This window comes from Delphinus delphis, chromosome 3, assembly GCF_949987515.2.
Source record: "Delphinus delphis chromosome 3, mDelDel1.2, whole genome shotgun sequence".
NCBI lineage: Eukaryota > Metazoa > Chordata > Mammalia > Artiodactyla > Delphinidae > Delphinus > Delphinus delphis.
The window spans coordinates 6,866,620-6,890,931 of record NC_082685.1 but is presented as its reverse complement, the minus strand read 5'-3'; the positions used below and the strand labels follow the sequence as shown (position 1 = coordinate 6,890,931).

General features: G+C 44.1%; 1 protein-coding gene across 1 annotated transcript in view; it reads right to left on the bottom strand.

Moving 5' to 3' along the window:
* The window catches only part of ADGRE1 (adhesion G protein-coupled receptor E1), a 48,937-nt gene that overhangs the window by 7,535 nt on the left and 17,090 nt on the right, over window positions 1–24,312 (bottom strand). The window contains exons 6-18 of the mRNA XM_060006566.1: window positions 23,397–23,543; window positions 21,146–21,295; window positions 20,109–20,249; window positions 19,877–20,023; window positions 19,078–19,166; window positions 17,720–17,803; window positions 14,237–14,414; window positions 13,473–13,592; window positions 11,296–11,495; window positions 10,666–10,836; window positions 7,436–7,630; window positions 5,021–5,256; window positions 1,853–1,919 (exon numbers count right to left, since the gene is read on the bottom strand). Coding sequence (XP_059862549.1) covers window positions 1,853–1,919; window positions 5,021–5,256; window positions 7,436–7,630; window positions 10,666–10,836; window positions 11,296–11,495; window positions 13,473–13,592; window positions 14,237–14,414; window positions 17,720–17,803; window positions 19,078–19,166; window positions 19,877–20,023; window positions 20,109–20,249; window positions 21,146–21,295; window positions 23,397–23,543 — 1,925 coding nt within the window. The remainder of the gene's footprint in view (window positions 1–1,852; window positions 1,920–5,020; window positions 5,257–7,435; window positions 7,631–10,665; window positions 10,837–11,295; window positions 11,496–13,472; window positions 13,593–14,236; window positions 14,415–17,719; window positions 17,804–19,077; window positions 19,167–19,876; window positions 20,024–20,108; window positions 20,250–21,145; window positions 21,296–23,396; window positions 23,544–24,312) is intronic.

The following is a 24,312-nucleotide window of genomic DNA, read 5'->3' as shown; positions in this document are numbered from 1 at the left end:
TGCTCTTGGAAGACCTGGGTTTATTTCCACTGGATGCATCTGGGAAGTTAGTATCAAGACCAGTGCCCCATCATGGGTTGAATTATGTCCCCCCACCACAAAAAATAAGATATGTTGAAGCCCTAACCCCCAAGACCTCAGAATGCTACCTTATCTGGATATAGGGTCTTTACAGAGATGATCAAATTAAAATGAAGTCGTTAGGGTGGGCCCTAATCCAATATGACTGGTGCCCTTATAAAAAGGGGAAATTTGGACATAGAGACAGACATGCACAGAAGGAAGACAATGTGAAGAGATACAGGGAGAAGACTGACATCTACGAGCCAAGGAATGCCTGAGGCTACCAGAATTTGGAGAGTAGACGGGAACAGATTCTTCCCTATAGAAGAATCAGATTCAGATGGAGAAACAGATTCAGATGGAGCATGGCCTGCTGACTCCTTGATTTCAGACTTCTAGCCTCCAGAACTGTGAGTCAATAAAATTCTGTTGTTCTAAGCTACCCAGTTTGTGATACTTTGTTATGGCAGCCCTAGGAAACTCACACATGGACCCCCAAAACCTGATAGAAGTAAGCAAAACCCCTCTGGAGGAATAAAACCTCAAGAATTCCCAAGATTTAGCTCAGTCAAATATGAACTCACAGTTAACAATTACAAATGACTCAAGGAAACAAGCCACCATGAGTGAGAGTCAGAAGACTTGCAGGACTGTAGAATCTAGATTGGAGGCAAGGAAGCAAGGAGATGGTACTCAACCTCCCCAGGCTTCCCAGAGAGTAGAAGGGTGGCTCCCAGGGGATGGGAAGGTGTTGGTCTAAGGGTACAAAGTTTCAGTTATGCAAGGTAAGTTCTAGAGATGTAATGTACAACATGGTGACTTCTGTTACAATACTGTAGTATATACTTGAAATTTGCTAGAAGGGTAGCTCTTAAGGGTTCTCACAACAAAGAAAGAAAAGGGGAAAAATGGTAAGTATGTGAGGTGATGGATTTGTTAATTAGGTTGATTGCGGTGATCATTTCACAGTGTATACCTACGTCAAAACATCAAGTTGTACACCTTAAATATATATAGTTTTTGTCGATTAAACCTCCATAAAACTTTTTTTAAATCTCCATGGGGCTTCCCTGGTGGTGCAGTGGTTAAGAATCCGTCTGCAGGGGACACAGGAGCCCTGGTCCGGGAAAATCCCACATGCCGCGGAGCAACTAAGCCCATGCTCCACAACTACAGAGCCTGTGCTCTAGAGCCCGCGAGCCACAACTACTGAGCCCGCGTGCCACAACTACTGAAGCCGGTGTGCCTAGAGCCCGTGCTCTGCAACATGAGAAGCCACCGCAATGAGAAGCCCGTGCACCGCAACGAAGAGTAGCCCCCGCTCGCCACAACTAAAGAAAGCCTGCGTGCAGCAACAAAGACCCAACACAGCAAAAAACCAACCAAACAAACAAAAAAAAACCCTCCAGATTTCCCTTTGCCTCTTTCCCACCATTTCCCTCTCCAACCCTCCCCCCGCCACCAACCAATTGCTCTTAATTTCTTCCTACCTTTTCTCTTATTCAACATCTGTACTCAGATGAGAGCAATAGACCCATTCTTACTGAAACACAAAGGATTGATAAGATTGTGGTCCCTTCCAGGGGATTTGCACGCTGGCATTAAAAAAATATATTACAAATCAAAGGAATGACACTCTAACTTGGAAATCTCAGAAATCAAGGGTCAGAATGGTGCACGCTTTTGAGGAATAAGTGACCAGAGCTTTGCAACATCCACTGGCACTGCTTGATCCCTTGGGTCTCCTTGATCCTCCTCCAAAACACACTGCAACAAGCAATCAGCTTACCACTATAATTGTGCACACTGGCCCCAGGAAACTCCAGATAAACCCTGTCTCTGTATTCAGCCAGCAGCTATGGAGAAAAACAGGAGTCAGTGATTGTCTCAGAGTCCTGACCCTAAAATTACTCACACCCCGCCAGACGTGCTAATGGGAGAGAATATTGGCAGATGAGACCGACGTGAAAATTTTCATGATGGACCAGGTCACATTGCAGTTTTCCTCTTTCAGACCTTCTTCCTGGGTGAATGTTCCTGAAATATTCACTTAATGCCTTGTGTAGAGCTCATTTCTCAATCCATAACCTCTGTAACCCCTTTATCCAGACCTCTCCACTAGTATACCTTGTCATTCAAGTCTCAGCTCGAACGTCACCTCCTCTGAAAAGCCACTACCCTGGTCCTTTCCTAACAGAACTTGCTGCTTTTTTTTTATAGCACCTATCATAAATTATCTTGTTCAGTTGTTTATATATTGTAAATTGTCCATCTTCCCCTACTAGACTATGAGCTGCATGAGAATTTGGACTTTGAACGTTTTATTCATCTCTGAATACCCAGCACTCAGTGCAAATCCTGGTATGGAAGAGGCATTCCATAATTATTTGTTAATAGGAATGAAGCAATAAAGGGAGGGAGGGAAGGAGGGAAGGGAGAAAAAGAAGGAAGAAAGGAAGAAGGGAGGGAGGGAGGGAAGGAAGGAAGGAAGGAAGGACGGGAGGGAGGAAGGGAAAGGAAGGAGGGAGGGGGAATTAATTGCCTTTTCCCATCATGCCTCTAGTAGATATTGGCTGTTTTCACAACCTGACAACTATTCTGCCATGTTTCATAACAGCACCCCAATATTCCTTTAGCAGAAGTGCGCCTTCCCCAGAAAGAGAAGGAAATAATCAAGTTTGGCCAACCAGATGTTCTCTCCCTGGAATGTAAGTCACCAGTAGTAGAGTGATCAAAAGGCAAGAAAATGTTTACGCCATGAGAAAATGCTGCCCATATCCTTTCAAGGACAACTACTTCAGTAAATACGGGCCAATTTCCTCATTAGCATCTGCATCTCTGCCTGAGGGCATCAGACTAAAAGCTTTAGAAAATTTGTTCCCCCAGGGAGCAGCCCTCAACCAATGGCTGATGGGCAGTAGCTGGATAAATAGTCCAGCTCCCTCACTTCGTGGGTGGGATAACTGTGGTATGTGCCCTACATAGTCCCCCAGAGGTACCTAATGGGATTGAGTCCCAGTTACCTACAGCAGGACCTGCTCAGGAATGCACCCTGTATTTCCTCCTTCTCTTCCCTGTCTCACTTCCCCACTCCCTAGTGCCTCCTGAGATCATTTCAAATCCTTGCCAGTGCTACTCCTCTCTTCCAAAACTTTCTGTAGTTCCTACTACCTAGAAGGTATTCACCAAATTCCATGCCCCGCTGCAATTTCCTCTTCTTCCAATCCAATCCATCTATTCTCCAAATACAGCTTGAGCTCTCCCTTAGGCAAGATTTGTCCTCACTTAGGTGTACATTTCAGTAGAGCTTTCAAGGCTCATTCAAAATCTACCTCCTCCAGGAAGGCTTCCGTGAACTTTCCAACTCCCATATGCCCTCATCCCTCTCTGGTCTGTGTCAGGGCTTATACTACCCACATCAACATCAGGCACTTCATCATGGTGCCCTTGCATTGTCACCACTATCTCCTGACAAGATAGACCTCACAGACATAAAAAACAAACTTATGGTTTCCAAAGGGGAAAAGGGGGGAGGGATAAATTTGGAATTTGGGATTAACAGATACACACTACTATATATAAAATAGGTAACCAACAAGGACCTACTGCATAGCACAGGGAACTATATTCAATATCTTGTAATAACCTATAATGAAAAGAATCTGAAAAAGAATATATGTATATATTCTTATGTATAACTGAATCACTTTGCTGTACACCTGAATCATTGTAAATCAATTATACTTCAAAAAAATAAATGAATATTTTTTTAAAAGGCAGTCAGACCTGAACTCAACTTGGACACTTACTAGGTATGTGACCCTGGGCAAATCCTGCAACTGTGCTGAGCCTCAGTTTCCTCTGTAGCTACCATTTATTAAGCGGTTACTTTAGTCACTGTTGGTCTTGGGGCCGCCATGTACCGTAGCACAGGTTGTGCACCGCACAAATCTAGAGGGCAGTATTAAGACTGTAGTGTCATTGAATGGTGTTGCTGTATGCAGTGGAAACATAGGAATTTTGTTGAGAAATACCAGAGATAATATATATTTGTAAAGCTTACAGGGTTTAGATTATGAAGGGCACTCCTTTAACATGAATTCCATTCCCTCAGCCTTTATCTCATGACCTCACCTGAAGTATAAGCCATCAGCAGGCAGGGAGGAAACCTAGATATTTAATCCCCCAAATACAGCTCAGCAACATGCCTATAGCACCAGGGTGATAAACAGGGGCCCTGGGATTGGAAAGACCCAGATTCAAGTCCTCACCCTGCCACTTTTTCACTGTGTGATAGTGAGAAAGTCTTTTCACCCTTCTGAGGCTCACTTTCCTCATCTGTAAATTACAATAACAAGGGTCCATCCTAGGATGAAATGAAGTAACTCACTGAATTACAGTCTCTACCCTATCCACATACTACTTGTCCTGTCACTTACCTAATTTTTCCCTCAAAATTGACTCAACTTTTTAAGTAAAAAGTTGAATCAATGGAATCATGTCTATACAATGGAATCATGTTTAAAACAGTCCATGGCAATAATGATGGTGGTAAAAATAACATATATAATGCTTTACACCGTGCCCAACACGGTCTAAATGTTTTGCAGATAATAACTCACTTAACACTCACAACAACACTATGATACAGGCATTGTCATTAGCTTGCATTTAATAAATAATGAAATGAAAGCATACAGAGTTTAAGTAACTTGCCCAAGGTAACACGGTGGTGGAGCCAGGATTCAGACCCAAGCAGGTTGGCTCCAGAGTCCACGAATTGAAACCTTGTGCCATCAAGTTCATTGTTTACATCACCACCATCCCTGATACTGTAGTGCAAACAATGACTCCTGGATTTGTGCAGTGCACAACCTGTGCTACTGTATATGGCAGCCCTGAGACCAACAGTACATAAAGTTAATGATTTTCAGGGAGAGAGAAGGATGTCACTTACCGATTGTACATCCCATAACCTTGTGGTTGTATGACGGCAGAGACAGCCACCACCAGCGCCGGGAGCCCGTAGCCAAAGGCACAGAGATACCTCATCTTGATGTTTCGAGAGCTGAAGTAATTCACCACTTTCAGGTTCCTGGCCATAAGGAAGAGCATCACAGCCTCCACCAGCATCCAGAAGAAGCAAGCGAGGAAAAGGTAGTGCAGAAAGCCCGCGATGATGGCGCAGCCCATCTGCAGGGAAGAATCGGGCACGTTCAGGATCCCCTACTCCAGAGAGCAGGTTCAGAGGAAGAGGGCAAAGGAGAAGCTACTTTGATTGGAGATCCCCAAACACGGCCCCTTCGTTCATTCCACAAGTACTTATTCTTCACCAAGGATGGCTCCATCCTTTTGGTAGGGTAACCGATTATCCAGCTTTGCCTGGTTTTCTCAGGACGTATAACTCTCAGTGCTAAAACTGGGAGAGTTTGGGGGGAAACAGATATATGATCACCCTTCTTTTTTTTTTTTTTTGCGGTACGCGGGCCTCTCACTGTTGTGGCCTCTCCCGTCGCGGAGCACAGGCTCCGGACGCGCAGGCTCAGCGGCCATGGCTCACGGGCCCAGCCGCTCCGCGGCATGTGGGATCTTCCCGGACCGGGGCACGAACCCGTGTCCCCTGCATCGGCAGGCGGACTCTCAACCACTGCGCCACCAGGGAAGCCCGATCACCCTTCTTTAGGGGATGGTTGAAGATATGGGGGAGGGGAAGGGGTCCACAAACTACAGCCATGGGTCGGCTGCCTGTTTTGTAAAGAACGTTTCATTGACATACAGCCACCCCCATTTATGTATTCTCTATGGCTGTTTTCACACTAAAACAGCAGAGTTGAATAGTCACAGCAGAGACCATAGTAGCTGCAAAGCCAAAGATATTTATATCTGCCTCTTTACAGGAAAAGTTTGCCCACCCCTGGTCACGTGATGAGAGTGAAGCGCATTACTAGTCTTTAGTTCTCAAGGGGTCTGGAAAGCGAAACATCCCGCAGTGAGAGGGGTAGTTCTGCATCAAGAATGATCACCCCCGGGCTTCCCTGGTGGCGCAGTGGCTGAGAGTCCGCCTGCCGATGCAGGGGACGCGGGTTCGTGCCCTGGTCCGGGAAGATCCCACATGCCGCAGAGCGGCTGGGCCCGTGAGCCATGGCCGCTGAGCCTGTGCGTCCAGAGCCTGTGCTCCGCAACGGGAGAGGCCACAACAGCGAGAGGCTCGCGTAACGCAAAAAAAAAAAAAAAAAAAAAAGAATGATCACCCCACCTGAAATGTCAGTAGCGCTCCCTTTGGAAAAACCCTGAGAGCCTACTGTTTCTGGCACAGTTACTGGGGGTAAATTGGCTAAAGTTCTTGTTCTCACGGGGCACACGGTCTCGTGGGGGAGGTAGATACACAATCAGTAAAATAACCCAAAATATCAATATGGTTTCAAATAGGTGCTGAGAAAGGAAGCAAAATAGAGTGATAAGGAGTAGAATTTCTCAGCTGTGGATGCAACTAGAGATTATCATACTGAGTGAAGTAAGTCAGAAAGAGAAAGGCAAATAACATATGATACCACTTATATGTGGAATCTAAAATATGACACAAATGAACATATCTACAGAACAGAAACGGAATCACAGACATAGAGAACAGACTGGTGGTTGCCAAGGGGGAAGAGGGGAGGGAGAGGGATGGACTGGGAGTTCGGGGGTGGTAGATACAAACTATTAAAGATAGAATGGATAAACAACAAGGTCCTACTGTATAGCATAGGGAACTATATTGAATATCCTGTGATAAACCATAATGGAAAAGACTATAAAAAAGAATGTCTATACGTGTATAACTGAGTCACTTTGCAGTACAGCAGAGATGGGCACAACATTGTAAATCAACTACATTTCAATAAAAGAAAAGAATTTCTCCGCTGTAGCATTAATGATATTTGTAACACTACTGCCAGATTATTTTCTGCTGGGGGAAGGGGGGCGGCTGTCCTGTGCATTGTAATGTGTTTAGCAGCATCCCTGGCCTCCACCCATTAGCTGCCAGCAGCATCCCCTCCCAGGGGTGACAACTAACAACGTCTCCAGATATTGCCAAGTGTCCCCTGAGTGAGGATGGAATCATCCCAGGTGAGCACTAATGGCTTAAGGAGTAGTAGGAGGGACCACTACAATATATAACATGATCAGGGAAATGATTTTAAACTGAGACCTATCACAAGATGGAGTCAACTAGGTGAGAAGCTGGGGAACGAGTATTGAAAGAGGGCACAGCACATGCAAAGGTCCTGAGGTGGGAAGTAGCATAGAGGGAGTTGGGTAAGGATGAGCAGAGGCAGATTCGGAGATGATGGGGCTGGATGGGGACACAGTCTGAAGGATATGAGACCTGATTGTCGGTCTTGTCTACACCGGTGAGGAAGAGAATCTTGGCCAAGAAGAGGCACACGCAGAGGTGCAGGTGGAGGTAGGTGTTGTGGTTTTGGATGGTACGACACAGCAGGAAGGTGATGATGGCCACGGTGAGACACACCAAAGAGATGATCATGCCCACGTGGCTAATGATGTACAAAGTGAACTCCATCTGTCAGGAAAGAGATAACTGTTGGTCTCAGAGAAGGATCAACATACCCCCCAGGCAGGAAAATGAATTATCCAGTCTCCTGGCTTGGATATATAGAGCTTGGAGGCCTTTTCTCCCTCTGACACTCAGCGTGAACTAGATATTGTTCATCATCACCCTTTGGCATCCATCAGCACCCATTCTCACCCCTGTCCTATGCCCTGTTCTGCGAGGGCAGGACGTTTACAAATGACATTTCCCATGATCTCTTGGGGGTTAAGATCCTGAACGTCATTTAGGTTCTCCAGTGAGATGTATGCATGAAGGTTTTCAAAGGCAGGATGGAGGCAGACACCAGCCTTCTGCAGACAGGAGTGAGCTGTGGCTGGACTCCACTTTCCGACTATCCGATCTTTAATCTTTAATTTCCTGGATGTGGGGTGAAAGGACAGCTGCAGTTTTTGACCTCTGCGTTATGGCTGCAGAGGGGTGATCTTGAAGCCAAAAATCCAAATGGCAGCCCCCTGATTTCAAGTCCTCCATCCCTTCCTGTGATTCTGTGAGCATCCAAGTCCCTGTATTAAATACTTTTCTGCTTGAAATACCTTGAGTGGTTCCTGTTTCCTGCTCTGAACCAGGACTGATAATAGGTGTCCAGAGATGCCCCAACTTCCGGGAGTAGAAATGACAAGTTGAGTCCTTCTCTATGCCATAATTTGTAATTAATTTTAAGTTTATTTGGGTACTTTCTGTGTGTTAAAGATATGCCAGGCACCATCTCATGAGCTCTTCTCTATGATATTGTGATGTAGCAGTTAAGAGAACTGACTACAGTTTTAGCTGTTTGAGCTTGGGCAAGATACTTAACTGCTCTGTGTCTCAGTTTCCTCATCTGTTAAAAAGAGGATACTAACAGTAACTACCTTATGGAATTGTTCTAGGAGGATTCAGTGAAAATACTTAAAGTACTCACAACAGTGCAGGAAACATGTATGATATAAGTGTTAATTTTCATCATTCTTTTTTCTTTTTTTTTAATGAAATGTTGATGCTTTTTAGTTTTGGTTTTTGGCTGCATCTTGTGGGATCTTAGTTCCCTGACCAGAGATTGAACCTGGGCCGTGGTAGTGAAAATGCCAAGTCCTAACCAGTGGACTGCCTGGGAGCTCTCACATCATGATTTTTCACTTGTTCTCATTTATTTATTTATTTAGGCTGCATTGGGTCTTTGTTGCTGCACGTGGGCTTTCTCTAGTTGCAGTGAGCGGGGGCTACTCTTCGTTGCAGTGCGCAGGCTTCTCATTGCGGTGGCTTCTCTTGTTGCAGAGCATGGGCTCCAGGCACGCGGGTTTCAGTAGTTATGGCACACGGGCTCTAGAGCGCAGGCTCAGTAGTTGTGGCACACGGGCTTAGTTGCTCCGTGGCATGTGGGATCTTCCTGGACCAGGGCTTAAACCAGTGTCACCTACATTGGCAGGCAGATTCTTAACCACTCCGGCACCAGGGAAGTCCTTCTTGTTCTCAGTTTTAAGGTGAAAGAACTGGGCTCAGCTCAGAGAGGTTGAGTGACTTGTCCATGGAAACACAGCTAGGACGTGACAGAGATGGGGCTTGAAACTAGACTAGTCTTGCTCTGGATCAAATACTCTTAAGTTCTAAGCCTTACATTCCTCTCAATAGCATTTAGGACCTCCCTGACAAGGAATAGAACCTCCCACCTGGTAATATAGACAAGGATACTCACCACAGCACTAATGTCTATTCTCTCTATCGAATCTAACCCCTCATCAAGGCTTAGTTCAGGTTCCATCTCCTCCCTGATCTATCCCCAGTTCTCACTGACACAACACTCAGTTCCTACAGCACAAATTCTTACACCATTTACAGGCAGACCTCAGAGATATTGGAGGTTCAATTCCAGACCACCACAATAAAGCAAATATTGGCAATAAAGCGAGTCACACGAATTATTATACCCAGTGCTTATAAAAGTTATGTTTACACTACACCATATTCTACTAAGTGTACAATAGCGTATGTCAAAAAAATGTACATACCTTAATTAAAAAATATTTTACTGCTAAAAAATGCTACCATCGTATGAGCCTTCGGTGAGTCGCAATCTTTTTGCTGGTGGAAGGTTTGAAATATTGTGAGAATTACCGAAATATGATGCAGAGCGTGAAGTGAGCAAATGCTGCTGGAAAAATGGTGCCAATAGACTTGCTCAATGCACACAGGGTTACCCAAAACCTTCAGTTTGTTAAAAAAAAAAAACAAAAAAACAAGTATCTGCAAAGTGCAATAAAACGAGGTATGCCTGTAGATGATTCTGTAGAAAGAGACTTCTGGACTCAGACCATCCTGGGTTCAAATCACAATTCCACTAATTACTGGCTTCATGACTAGACTGGCTGCTGAGCTCCAGTCTCCCATCCTGCAAAATGGGTCTAAAAACACTTAAAACAAAGGGTCCAGGGCTTCCCTGGTGGTACAGTGATTAAGAATCCGCCTGCCAATGCAGGGGACACGGGTTTGAGCCCTGGTCCGGGAAGGTCCCACAGGCTGCAGAGCAACTAAGCCCGTGTACCACCACTACTGAGCCCGCGCGCCTAGAGCCCGTGCTCCGTCACAAGAGAAGCCACCACAATGAGAAGCCCGCGCGCCACAACGAAGAGTAGCCCCCGCTCGCCGCAACTAGAGGAAGCCCGCATGCAACAACGAAGATCCAACGCAGCCAAAAATAAATAAATAAAAATTTAAAAATATAAAAAAATAAAAAATAAATAAAGGGTCCAGCCCATAGGAGGTGCTCAGTAAGTGGGGTCCGTGGTTGTCATCGTGCCTGCACCTGTTTAGGGTCATTTATCGTTTTATATACGAGTGTCATGGCTTCCCAACCAGACCATGAATTCTCTAAGGGCAGAAGTACACCCCTTCTATCCCCCATAACCCCTTCCCACAACACCCAATGCCATGAGAGGCATACCACGGATGTTTAGTCAATGTTTTCCCACTGGATCTGGGGAGCTAGAGTACAGAGCATCAGTACTGACCGTGAGCTCCCCAGCAGCCATGATGATGGCCAAGTTCACCATTCGATTACAGCTGCAGCCAGTGTGCGTCTCAGAAACTTCAAGGACTGCACAGCCAGACGGTGTCCATCTACCTCCTTCAACATCTGTGCTCCAGGAAACGCAGATGGGACTCTCAAAATTCCGCTTTGGCTGAAAATTCAAAGGCTTTGGTTACCTGAGAATCCCTCTATTCAAGAATCCATTCAGGATTCAACTTGATCAACCTCACGAAGACATGGGTATGTTCTGTAGGGAAGGGAGAAAAATGCTGACATTTCAATTGCAGTAATGAAAAGAAATGTCTCGGGTGCCAGACCTGTCTCTACCACTAACTTGGTCATAGCTAATGTAAATATCCGTGTAAATGTTCCTGCATCGGCATGACTTAATCTAACCTAAACCTTGCCCATTGATGAATGGGGAAATGCCACATAGAAATAAGAGAGCTCATTTTTCTCGTGGTGGCTTTTGGGAAGTGGCTTGAGTTATCAGGAATTGTGGACGCTTGCTGCTTTAATGGGTCCCCATCAAAAATGAGAGGTAAGCTCACTTGAGAATGGGGAATTCTCAGAATGCAGATGGGGGTCCAATGGAAACCTCTTCACAAACCTCAATGTTCTCCAGGGTGTAGGTGACTGGTTTAGAGAACCCGTCTTTCTTCTCTCCTGTTATGATGCCCCCAGCAATGCGAGAATTCAACTTCAACTTCCTCTTGGAGTTGGCCAAGTGGGTCTGAGGGTCTTGGAAGAAGCGCTCATCCAAAACGGACTCCATACCCGCAAAGGAGACAAAAGCCACCCCGCTGACCCCTGCAATTTCCCCCAAAAGCAAAAAAAAAGGGGGGGGAATCATTTGCTCAGTAGTTATTATAGATGACCCAGCCCATCCACACACATCCACACTTTCATATCCCATGCATCTCTGCACCGCTGGCTCGCTCTGAGAATTGAAACACCAGTGGACTTCCAGGTAGGTGAGCCTCACCTACCAGAGGCTCTGGTACCAAAGGTATCATAACCTTTAAAAAAAAAAAAATCTCGAGGTGCTATCACCTGGAAAACATCTTGGCTACATTTAAAAGTAAATTTGAATTTGTGTTTTTAAGGAACAATTCAACTCAGCAGTGGGAAATAAGTTCCCCTCCCACATTTATGGTTATTCTTGTTCAGTCTCTTTGGTGGGCTTCCGCTTTCAATGTTGGTGGTCTCCAGGGATGTGTCCTAGCCTGTTCCTTGTGCCCTCCAGAGAGCATATAGATCAGGGAGTGATGAACAATGACCTACAAGCTAATCTGGCCATTGCCTGTTTTTTGTAAATAAAAGTTTCATCGCCACACAGCCTCACCCATTCATTTACATATTGCTTATGAATGCCTTTGCACTATGACGGTAGAGCTGAATCATTGCGACAGATTGTATTGTCCTCAAAGCCTAAAATATTTACAAACCATGCTCTACGGGAAAGGTTTGCCAATCCCTCGTACAGATTAGCACTGTCTGCCAGAAATATCGCATAAACCACATATGCAATTTTACATTTTCCAGTAGCCACATTTCAGAACAGTAAAAAAAAAAAAAAGGTCATTTTAATTATATATTAAATCAATACCTACAAAATATTACCATTTCAACATGTAGTCAATATAAAAAATATTAATAAGATAGTTTACATCCTTCATCTTTGGCACCAAGACTTTGAAATCCAGTACGTATGTCACCTTCACAGCCTAACCACACTTGAAGTGCTCAGTAATAAAACATGACCAATGGCTGCTGGATTGGACAGGAAATGGCTTGACACTCCTGTACTGTGAGATTATTTTTTTTAATTAATATTTTATTGGAGTATAGTGGATTTACAATATTGTGTTCATTTCTGCTGTACAGCAAAGTGAACCAAACATACATATACACAGATCCACTCTCTTCTAGACTCCATTCCCAGAGATAATTTAGTTAATGTCTGACTTCCCTAGCAGATGGAAAACTCCCTGAGGGCATGGGCTATTTCTGCCTCTCCCATCACTTTTTTTTTTTTTGGCCACGCCTTGCGGCATGTGGGATCTTAGTTCCCCGACCAGGGATTGAACCCATGCCCCCTGCATTGGGAGTGTGGAGTCTTAACCACTGGACCGTCAGGGAAGTCCCCCTCTACCGTCATCGATTCCCTCACTTCTTGGCACAGGTCTTGGCACCTAGGAGGTGATCAGTAAATATTTGCTAAAGAAATTAAAGTTAAAAACAAAATAAATACATGCACCCCAGTGTTCATTGCAGCACTGTCTCCAATAGCCAAGACATGGAAGCAACCTAAATGTCCATCGACAGATGAATGGATAAAGAAGATGTGGTGCACATATATGATGGAATATTACTCAGCCATAAAAAAGAATGAAATAATGCCATTTGCAGAAACATGGATGGACCTGGAGATTATCATACTAAGTGAAGTAAGTCAGACAGTGAAAGACAAATATCATATGATACGCCTTATAGGCAGAATCTAAAAAACAATGATACAAATGAACTTATTTACAAAACAGAAACAGACTCACAGACTTAGAGAATGAATTTATGGTTACCGGGGTAGGGGGAAGGGTGGAGAGGGATAGATTGGGAGTTTGGGATTGACATGAACACACTGCTATATTTAGAATAGATAACCAACGAGGGACTGCTAGAAAAAAAATTTTTTAATTTAAAAAAGTTTTAAAAGGTAATAAATAAATATTTGCTGCTTGAATGCCCAATAACCACCCTCTCTGATTCTCAGGAGTGGGTCTGTACCTGTGGATTCAGATTCTTCGATCGTGGAGCACCGAATCTTCATCTCATCCCCTTTCGCTTTCAAACTAAAGACCTCATTCTCTTCAGTGCATCCTTTGTTGATAATTTTGCTCTCAATGTCTAAAGGGGAGAAAGGGAGAATTTACAGGAGGTCACCCAGAAAGTGGGTCTTGAATTTGGTTTCTGGCCAAGAAAGGGACGCATCCCTGGTTGCAAGAGAAGGAAAGGACAGACAGAACGATTGATCACGGGAAAGATCCTGAGGCCCTCAATGAATGGCAGGAGGATGGCAGCGCCAAATAAATGAGAAACCCAATTGGAACTCTAGGAGTGAGCGCTCACATCCTCAGGGGATGCGTCAGGGAAACATGGGCTTGAAGTCAACAATGATGGAGAGCAGCAGAGTCATGGCCCTCTGACTGCTCCAAATTTAGACAGGTTTTCCAAAGCCAAAGGAAATTGAAAGAGTCTGGAGCATGCCCAGCAGAGTAGACAAGAAGGGTTCAGGTTCCACAGTCACTAACTAGGAGGCCTGGCTCCGCCACTCACCAGCTGTGTAAACTTGACCAGTGACTTAACACAATGCCAGGCACTCGATAAATGGGAGACGTTGTTACGATCATTGGACTTGCTTTGCTGTACGTTCAGAGGTTTGAAACAGCTGGGGAACTGGTATATGGGAAAGCCATGCAGAATCACATGGCCAAAGTCACCCGTCTAAATCAGCCCCCAGGTGTGACCTTGACGCTAAGGCTATGTCCTACCTAAGTGGTCCGTCTGAATCGTCTGACTGACATTCGCCGAGGGTTTCAGAAGAGCTGCTAAAGTGGCGCTTTCCACGCTCTCCAGTAAGACTGTGGCCAGGGTAGATGTCTTCTCTTTGGTGAAGTTGGACCACACGGATGTTTGTTCAATCACAGAGGCAAAGCTCTCAGCCGTACTCTGCAAGGAAAGGTGTGTTTGCTCTCTCTCTCTCTCTCTCTCTCTCTCTCTCTCTCTCTCTCTCTCTCTCGCTCTCGCTCTCTCGCTCTCTCGCTTTCTCTTATCAGTGAAACAGCAGCTGTCCCCTCTCTCATCAAGAGAATGGGTTGACAGTCTAGGATAATGAAGAATGTAAAAGGACATTCACTCAGCCTCCTTTTCCTGATTCGAGAAGCCCCACTGGGAATGCAAATTGATGTAGCCTTCGTGGCGTGCAGTAAGTCAGCACTTGTCACAGCATACATTGCACATACCCCTTTGACTCAGCGACTTCCCTTCCAGGAATCCCTCCTGCAAGAAATACTTAAAAATTGTGCAAGGATCTTGGCTAATGATGTGCATTTCAGTGTGGTTTGTGATAGCAAGAATTCGGAAAGCCTGAATGTCCAAATGATTGGTTAAATAAAAGATGATAAGTCAAATCATGGGATAGTATACCGCTGTTAACAAAAGAATGACTTTATATCTATGTATATGAACAAGCAGAAAGGTCCATGAGCTACGATCAAGTAAAGCAAATTACAGAATCACATGTTACATTACCTCCTTTCGTTTAAAAAGAACAAGTACTTTAATTTAAAATTTTATATTTATGGTATTTAAGTTTCTGTCACTAATGGAGATTTTAAAATAAATATAATCAATACTTATTATGAGCCAAGTATTAAGTGCCTTATATATACTAATTTATTTAATTTTATGAAGATACTTATGAGATAGAAGCTATTATTATTTCCATTTTGGATGAGAAAACAAAGATGCATATCTAGTAGGTAGCAGAAGCAAGATTTGAACTTTGGCAGTCTGGTATCAGAGGTGGAATCCTGAATCACTGCTCTAAACCACTCATGGTAGGTTCTCAACGTGTGCTTCAACGTGTGTGTGTGTGTGTGTGTGTGTGTGTGTGTGTGTGTGTTATATAAGCATTCACAAAGTAAAAAAAGATATGGAAAACTATGCATCTAAATGTTAACATTGGTTATGCCTACGGAATAGAGTTGAGGAAAGACTAGCAATAATAATATTGATATTAATGCTGATACTGTGTCCTTGATTATTGCTAATAAACTGACTATAAAAATGTAATCCCAACAAAAATATATGAAGAGAATTCACAAGGTCACAACCTAATAAATGAAAGGAAGAAATTAGTTGAATCCAATCCAATGGTGAAGGAAATTAACTAAAATCTTAGCAGGGAAACCAATTTCTATGTATCCAAATTTGATGATAAGAAGATGAAAAGAATTTCAATAAAAACTGGATCAGAGTGAAACTTGAGAGATGTTTGTCTGGGAAAAACAGGATGCACTGAGTTTTGTAACCATATCCCAAATGAAAGGCATGAGTTTGGGGTCCCTCCCCACCGACAGAGCAAAAAATCTCAGCTAGAATCATCCTGAAAAACTGTGGTTCTCAATTCTGTGGCTGATGAAATCTCATCAAAATCCCCTTTGACATTAAATCTCTTCTGTTTAGCTAGGAAGTTTATTTTATATCCTCAGGAAAGAAAAAAAAATAGCAAGCAAGCTAAAACTCCATAGTAGTAATACTTTTGTGTTAATTTTACAAGGTTTTGTAATCTTTGGCATAATTTGGAAATCTATTGTTTAAAGGGCTGGAAAACTTCGACACATTAAAGGAGACCAATTAACCACATGATTTCATGGCAAAAAGCTATTAGACGTGATTTTAATATGAACAATTTAAGAGAACACGGCTGTTGATACACCGTATTACGCATTTTTTAAAAACTCTGAATTATTATATTTACGCATGTGACTGACTGGATTTATGAATCCCTTAAGGGCATAGTGACCTTGCCTTTTAGGTTTGTAAATCTTCCTCATTAAGTACTTAAAATCTGGGGAGAAATGAGAATATTTGTAAACATGGTAGAAAATGTTGGAGGGAATTTAAATAAATTTGTTGAAAGGGTTCATTGTTTATACAAATTTCATCTGAAAACCCTATGAATAAGTGTACACTTCATGAATAAATACGTTATACTAATAAATTAATTTCAAATTCACCAGAATACAAATGAAAGTGTTCTTCTTATTTTCATACAGATTTATAAATGACATAGCAACATCCGTAAGTTGCAACTTAAAGTCTTAAGAGAAACTATTTTTTTAAATCTGCAATTGTAATGACCCACTCCTAGGTATTTACCCTAGAAAAATGAAAATTCAAGTACACACACACACACACACACACACACACACAGATAAATGTTTATAGTAGGTCTATTTATAATCGCCAAAAGCTGGGGTGGGGGGCTTCCCTGGTGGCGCAGTGGTTGAGAGTCCGCCTGCCGATGCAGGGGACACGGGTTCGTGCCCCGGTCTGGGGGGATCCCACGTGCCGCGGAGCGGCTGGGCCCGTGAGCCATGGCCGCTGAGCCTGTGCGTCCGGAGCCTGTGCTCCGCAACGGGAGAGGCCACGACAGTGAGAGGCCCGCGTACCGCAAAAAAAAAAAAAAAAGCTGGGGTGGGGATGGAGGAATGAAGAGATCTCGGTCAAGTGGAAACAACTCCAATATCCTTCAAAGATGAGTGGATAAACAAACTGTGGTCCATCCAGAAAATGGGACACTACTCAGCCATAAAAAGGACTGAAGCACTGACACAGGCTACAATGTGGATGAAACTTGAAAACATGGTGCTCAGTGAAAGAAGCTAGACTCAAAGGGCCACTTATTGTGTGATTCCATTTACAAAACACTCTTGAAAAGACAAAACTGTAACGACAGAGAACAGATCAGGGATTCACAGGAGCTAATGGTAGAGGGAGTGAATATCTGACTATAAAGAGGAAGTCCAGGACTTCCCTGGCAGTCCAGTGGTTAAGACTCTGTACTTCCACTGCAGGGGGCATGGGTTTGATCCCTGGTCAAGGAAATAAGATCCCGCATGCCCCGCTACACAGCCAAAAAGTTAAAAAAAAATTAAGTTAAAAAAAGAAGAGGAAGCCCAGTGGAGTTGGTGGGGCTTGGGGGAGGAGAGGAGGGTCAGGGGAGAGGGATGGAACTGTTCTGTTGTCCGACTGTGGTGATAGTTACACAAACCCACTCGGGTAATACAACTCACAAAACTGTACAGAAAAGGGCAATATTCCTGCATGTTAATTTTTCAGACCTGACAACTGGAGTAGATTAAACGTTAACTCACAACCCATTCATGATAAAGGGGATTTCGTGCACCCGAAGTGTGCCCCCAATATGTTTGAAACTCGAAACGTGATTATGAAGACTTCACTGTTACCTTCAGAGAGACGACGGTGGTTTTGTTTTTACAGACGCCATCCAGAATGCCGAGGGTAGCGTTCATCAGTGCACAGAAGGAAACCTGCATCCCAGAGGGAAGAGCATTTGTGAGCGTCGATCAAGTGTGCCATGCACAAACTGGGCCATTGAGCCCACCACGTGGGATGGTCCTGGATTCCTGAGGTGTCACAAGTCTCTAGAATTCTCAGGGAGATGAAAACTCACCTTGTGATCAGAATTGGAATCATAGCATCTTTCTCTTCCATAAATAAGAAAAGAAAACATCAACCAACAGTAAAACTATTGAGTGGGGTGGAAAAGACCAGTGGTCCAAGTGGAATATAATTCAGCCATGAAAAGGACTGAAGGACTGACACAGCTACAACACTGACGGACCTGGAAAACATGATGCTCAGTGAGAGAAGCCAGACGCGGAACGATACATAGTGTGTGATTCCATTTATAGGAAATATCCGGAATAGGTAAATCATTGGAGATAGAGATTAGATTACTGTTTATCGGGGGCTGATGCCAGGGGGGAATACAGAGTAACTGTCAATGGGTACATAGGACGTCTTCTGGGGGTGATGACAATGTTTTGGAGACAGAGGTGGTGGTTGCACACCATGGTGAGTGTACTAAATGTCTCTGAATTGTACACTTTAAATGGTGAATTTTATGTGCGTTTCACAATTAAAAAAAAAACAACAGTGAACCAAAGTGCATGGGAATTCCAAAGCTAATTTACAAACTCATATTTAATATAGTGACATCAATACCTGAAGATGCTTCTGGAGTCTTTACTTACTAGAACGACTTCATTAGAGAATCAAGACATCCAAATTCCTCTGCCTGGCCTGGAGGCTGCGTTATCACCCATCTCATATCACACAGATGCAGCACATACACCTTCACTAATAGTGAGACTCCAATACCATTTCTTCTTTTAGTAACTGAATCCCCAAGTTTTAGATAGACAAATGTCCTTCCCTTCCAGCTGTCCTTGAAGCTATGTGTAAGCAAAGTGATACTGGGTCATACTCTTAAAGGGAAGGACTGTGCCTTTCACTTCCCCTTCTCTTCTGCCCACCAGCTGGAATGCAGACTTGATGTCAGGAGCTGGAGCAGCCATTTTGGACTAAAATGAGGGAGACTCGTGTGGCTGATGGCAGAGTATTATGAAGCCATCATGTCAGCTCTCAGCAGCTTATACTCAGACTGTTCCAAAGAGAGAAATAAATTTATATCTGGTCTAGGCCACCGTATTTTTTGACTTTGTTAAAGCTGCACAGCAACATTCTACCTAAGTGCCTTCTGGGAAAACTTCAAGAACTAAGAACCTTCAAAAAAACTTACATATCCAGGCTCCACTGCTGCTCCCACTTGGCATAACTGGGCCCACTCATTGTTGGGTATCACATCTTCTTTACACTTGAAGGGAACCCCTGAGAAGAATAAACAAAAACAACCAAATCAAACTTAAGCACAGCAAGATATGATTAAAAGGCAAGTCTGATTTCTTCACCCCCTGCTTGAAATCCATCCATGGTCATATTATACAACAGTGGAAATGAACAAGCTACAGCTACATGCTACGTCAGCAACTCTGAGAAGCATGACGGTAGGTGAAAAAAGCAAATCAGAAAAGACTATACATAATATGATACCATCGTTATAAAGTTCCAAAGCAAACCAAACTAAGGAAGGAATGTTTAGAGGGGGAATATTTTAAGTAGGGGAATTAAAAAGTTCCATGTGGTTCCCTCTGGGGAGGAGTCAGGGGTACGGAGTAGGGAAGACGCATGTAGGAAACTCAGTGGCATTGATGATCTTCTCGTTCTTATGTTGCCAAGGGCCTCAGATATACTCATCTTATTATTATACTTCATTGCCTCCATATAAGTTATCTATACTTTTCATATATCAAATAATCCATAATTTAAAAAAATGTAAACCTTTCAAACTTCTCCATGGATTGATGCTTCAAAAATACTTTATCAAATGAGTGATTAATGAATGAGTAAACGAACAGAAAAAGAGAGAATAGGTGGACGAGGTACAAAAAGAAGAGGGTACAGAGGTTGGGAAAAGTGAGGATTCTACAACCAAAGCAAGACACAGATTCCATTGCCAAGACATGCAAGGAGATTATTACTTTTGCAGCTGAAGTTGCCATATTTCCACGAGACTTCTGGATTGGGATGAAAGCCCACCATGCAGCCACAGCTGTAGGAGCCCAGGGTATTAGTGCAGACAGAATTTGGGCCACAGGGTGATGGATCCTGGAGGCATTCGTCAATATCTGCGAAGAACTCAAGAATATCAAACAACGCAGAGGAGTAAGAAGATACTTCTTTCCAGGGACGTCCAGCAAACCCTCCACTCACCTATGCAGTCCCCTTTTGGGTCTATGGAGTTGAGCTGTCCATTGCTTGGTGCAAAGCCAAGGTGGCAGGTACAAAAGTAGCTCCCGGGGGTGTTGGTGCATGTCGCGTTGAAAAGGCACTTATCAAGGCACTCATCAATATCTGTGGAGTAGAGAATGGGCATGAGGCAGAGTGGGCCACCAAGCCAACAAAAATCATGCTTCGCCTTCCAAAGCAGAGAGTGGTCACTAAAACATGGCATCCCAAACAGGAACTACATTTCCCAGAACCCTCTGCATCTAGATGGGATCATGTGACTAGCTTTCACTTATGGGAACATGACATATGTCACTTCTGGGCCAAGGTGGTTAAGAAGTGGGTGTGCCTTTTCTCTCTTTCCCCACCCCTGACTGGAACCAGGAATTCTAATGCCCTAAGGGATAGAAGAACCAAGAGATACAAGGAGACTGGACACCTATATCACCTTGTGGAGGGAAGCTGCCCTTTGGCCAAGTATATCCATATTGGATTCATTTGAGAGTAAGAAATTTCTATTATGTTGAACTAGTGGTTCTCAACTGAGGGAGATTTGCCCCTCTGGGGACCTTGGGCAATGTCTGGAGACATTTTTGTTGGTCGCTGGGATCCAATGGATCGAGGCAAAAGATCCTATAATGCGCAGGACTGTCCCCCAGAACAAAGAGCTATCCAGCTCCAAAAGTCAATAGTACCAACGTTGAGGAACCCTGACCCAACTAATCTCCCTCAGAGGGTTTCTGAACCAGCTGCCATGCTCTGAGGAAGCCCAAGCAGCCATGAGGAAAAGTTCATAAGGAAAACTGAAGGGCCAACTGAGCTTCCAGTCAGAGACCAGTACCAACTACCAGCCATGTAAGCAAGGTCACTTTGCACCTGCTAACCATCCTACTGCCCCAGAAACACCATATGGTCAACCCACAGAATCACGGGCAAGAACAATTGATTGTTGATATAAGCCACTACCTTTCAGGGTAGTTTGACCTCCGCTGAGAAGTCCCCAAAATGGCTGGAAGAGTTACCTGTACACTTGAAAGCCTCAGGTTTCTCAGGGCTCCACAAACCAGGTGAAAAGAACCCTGGCAGGCAGGAGCAACTGTATTTTCCCAGGATGTTGGTGCAGACGGAACTGGGACCACAAAGTGTGGAGTTCCTGGAACATTCATCCACATCTAAGCAGAAAATCAAAAGGATGAAGGAGGCTGAGGCTACAGCAGCAGTTCATAGCCCTACCACTGACCTAAAGCCAATGGGTTTCCCCAGCTCCTCCGGGCTCACCTTCTTAAACACATTTGCATCACTATGAAAAGGAAACATTTAGAGGCGTGTGTATGACCCATGCAAATCTTCTGATGAGGCTCCCCACAGCTCAGGATAGAATCCATACTCCTCATTAGAACATATAAGACCCTAAGAGTCTGTTCCCAGCTGAGCTCATCCTTTCCTTCTAATCCCTTCATAATTCATGACCTGGATTCATCGATTACCTGTAGGTGCACAAAGGCTCATTGTCTCTCACCTGTGTTCCCTCAGCCTCAAACCCGTTGATGAATCTCAATTCCTCTCCAAGAAATCACTATATCAGAGTGGAGGGGTAAAGAGCATGGACATCTTGAGTTCAAAACCTGGCTCTGCCCCCTTATAATCTGGGTGTTACTGGGTGCTACGGAGTGAATTACGTCACCTCCCCCCAAATTCATATGTTGAAGCCCTACCCCTCAGTGGGATGGTATTTGGATGTGGAAAATAATTAGGTTTAGATGAGGTCATGAAGGTGGGATCCTCATGAGGGAGAAGGAGAAGAAACACAAGAGCTCTCTCTGCCATGGGAGAACACAGCAAGAAGACAGCTGTGTACAAGCCAGGAAGAGAGCTGTTTCCAGAACCCTACCATGCTGACACCTTGATCTTGGACTTCCAGCCTCCAAAACTGTGAGATAATAAATCTCTGTTGTTAAAGCCCCCCCAGTCTCCGGTACTTTGTTATGGCAGCCTGAGCTGACTAATACACTGGACAAGAGAATTCATCTCCATGTGTCTCCTTTTCCTCATCTGTGAAATGGAAGTAATCATAGAACCCACCCCATAGTGTTGTTCAGAGGATTACGTAAGATGATACATTATCTTTAAACACTCAGAACAGAACCTGGGACAGAGCAAGTACTAGGTTAAGTATTCGTTAACTAAAATAAAAAGTTAATGGCAGACGTGTTGAGCTTTCTTTGTGGCAGGCAATGAGGAAGATCCTTTACATGCATCCACTCAACAAACGCTCCCAGCAGCCCTGTGAGGTGCAAACTAATATTTCCATTTTTCAGAGGAGGAAACTGAGGCTTCAAAATTGTGCAAAGTCACATAGCTTGTGAAAGGCACAACCGGGATTTAAATTCAAGTTCTGTCTGGCTCTGGAATTTTTACATGACAGCTTTCCAGGCTGTCTTGAGTCTCAGAGACTGGAAATTTGGTGATTGAATTGATATCTGTCCTGCACAAGCCCACCCTGAGTTACCAGCAGGTGTAGCCTCATTCAGAGGCAGCAGATCATGGTGGCTGAGGTATGAAGTCACGCTAGGCATAGTTCTACCATGACTCTCTTATTTCCTTTCTACTTGACCTTGGAAGAGGTGATTCCACCACAATGGAGGCTCAGTTTCCTCATCTATAATATGGGTATAAAGTACCACTAATAGCATCAGGTTGTTGGGACGACTGAATGAGCACATATATGGAAGAGCTTAGTGCCTTGGCTGGGATCCTGCCTTTAGCACTGTGTACCTGCTGTTTCCCCCTCCTGGAACACCCTTCCCCAGATAACCCGTATCTCACTCCCTTCAGGTCTTTTCTCGATTATCAACTTCTCAGCATGGCCTTCCCCTACCACGCTATTAAAACTACAACTTCACCCTTGAGTATTCCCTACCCACCTGTCCTGCCTTCTTTGTCTTCATCTCCTTTAACTATCCCTGACACACAATATGTCCCTGAACGTATTTTGTTTGTTCCCTATCTCTCCCCACACTGGATGATAAGTTCCATGACAACAAGTATTTTTGCCTGCATTACACACTGCTGTATCCTCCATCCCTAGAATAGTGCTTGGCATGTAGTAGGTGTTCAGGAAGTGTTTGTTGAATGAATGCATGAATGATTATTGGCTTCAGCTTTGCAGATGAGGGCTTTGAATTCAGCTGAGACCCACCTCAAATCCTCCCCCACCACCGCTGTCTTTGCAAACAGATTGGACTTGATTCCCCAAGAGACCCACGAACCTACCTTCACAAGTCTCTCCCAGGCCCTGGAAACTCATCTTTCCCCTGCTGGATTCAAATCCTGGGTTGCAGGCACAAGAGTAGCTTCCAAGACTATTGTGGCAAGTTGAATGCTCTGGGCAAGTTCTGGGATCGGCACATTCATCCACATCTGGTGAGTGGAAATGGAAACCCCGGTCAAGGCAGAGGAAGCAGTGAGGACAGGAGACTGCAATCAGGAGATTCACTCCACCTGTTCTCCACCTGATGCTCCCCAATGCCCAGACTTTCCCCTTCTCTCTAACGTCCTTGCATCTAAGCATGGTCTTGAGAATAATGCTGGCCAACCGTATGCAAGCAAAAGGGTGGCAAATAGTTTCAAGTCACAATGATCATAGATTGCAGAAATGGCTGTCATCCTTTACTCCTCCCTGTGTCCACAACTTGGGATGAGGTTTGTGCCGTACCATGCGACATTGCCACTCCTCTCTTTAAGATGAGTTTGTTTCCCCAGCCCTTGACTGTAGCTGGCTCTATGACTTGCGTTGGTCAATAAATATGGCAGAAGCAATGTGGCGCCAGTTCCAAACTTAGACCTCAAGAAACTTACTTGCTTCTGCTCACACTTTGGACCCCTTGCCTCTGCCATATGAACAAACCCCAGGTTAATTTTAAAAAAAAAAAGACAAAGTGCAAGAGAGTTGGATCATCCCAGATGAGCCCCAGATATGTGAGACCCACAGCTGTCCACAAACACATGAACAAGCCCAGTGGAGACTCAAAGAAATGACCAGCAGAGCCCAACCTAAACTGCCAACATGTGGAATCCAGAACTAGACAAATGGTGGTTGTTTTAACCACCAACTTCTGGGGTGATTTGTTACTCAGCAATAGCTAACTGCTACAAATAGATCAGAAAAGTCAGAGATGACTTCAAATAT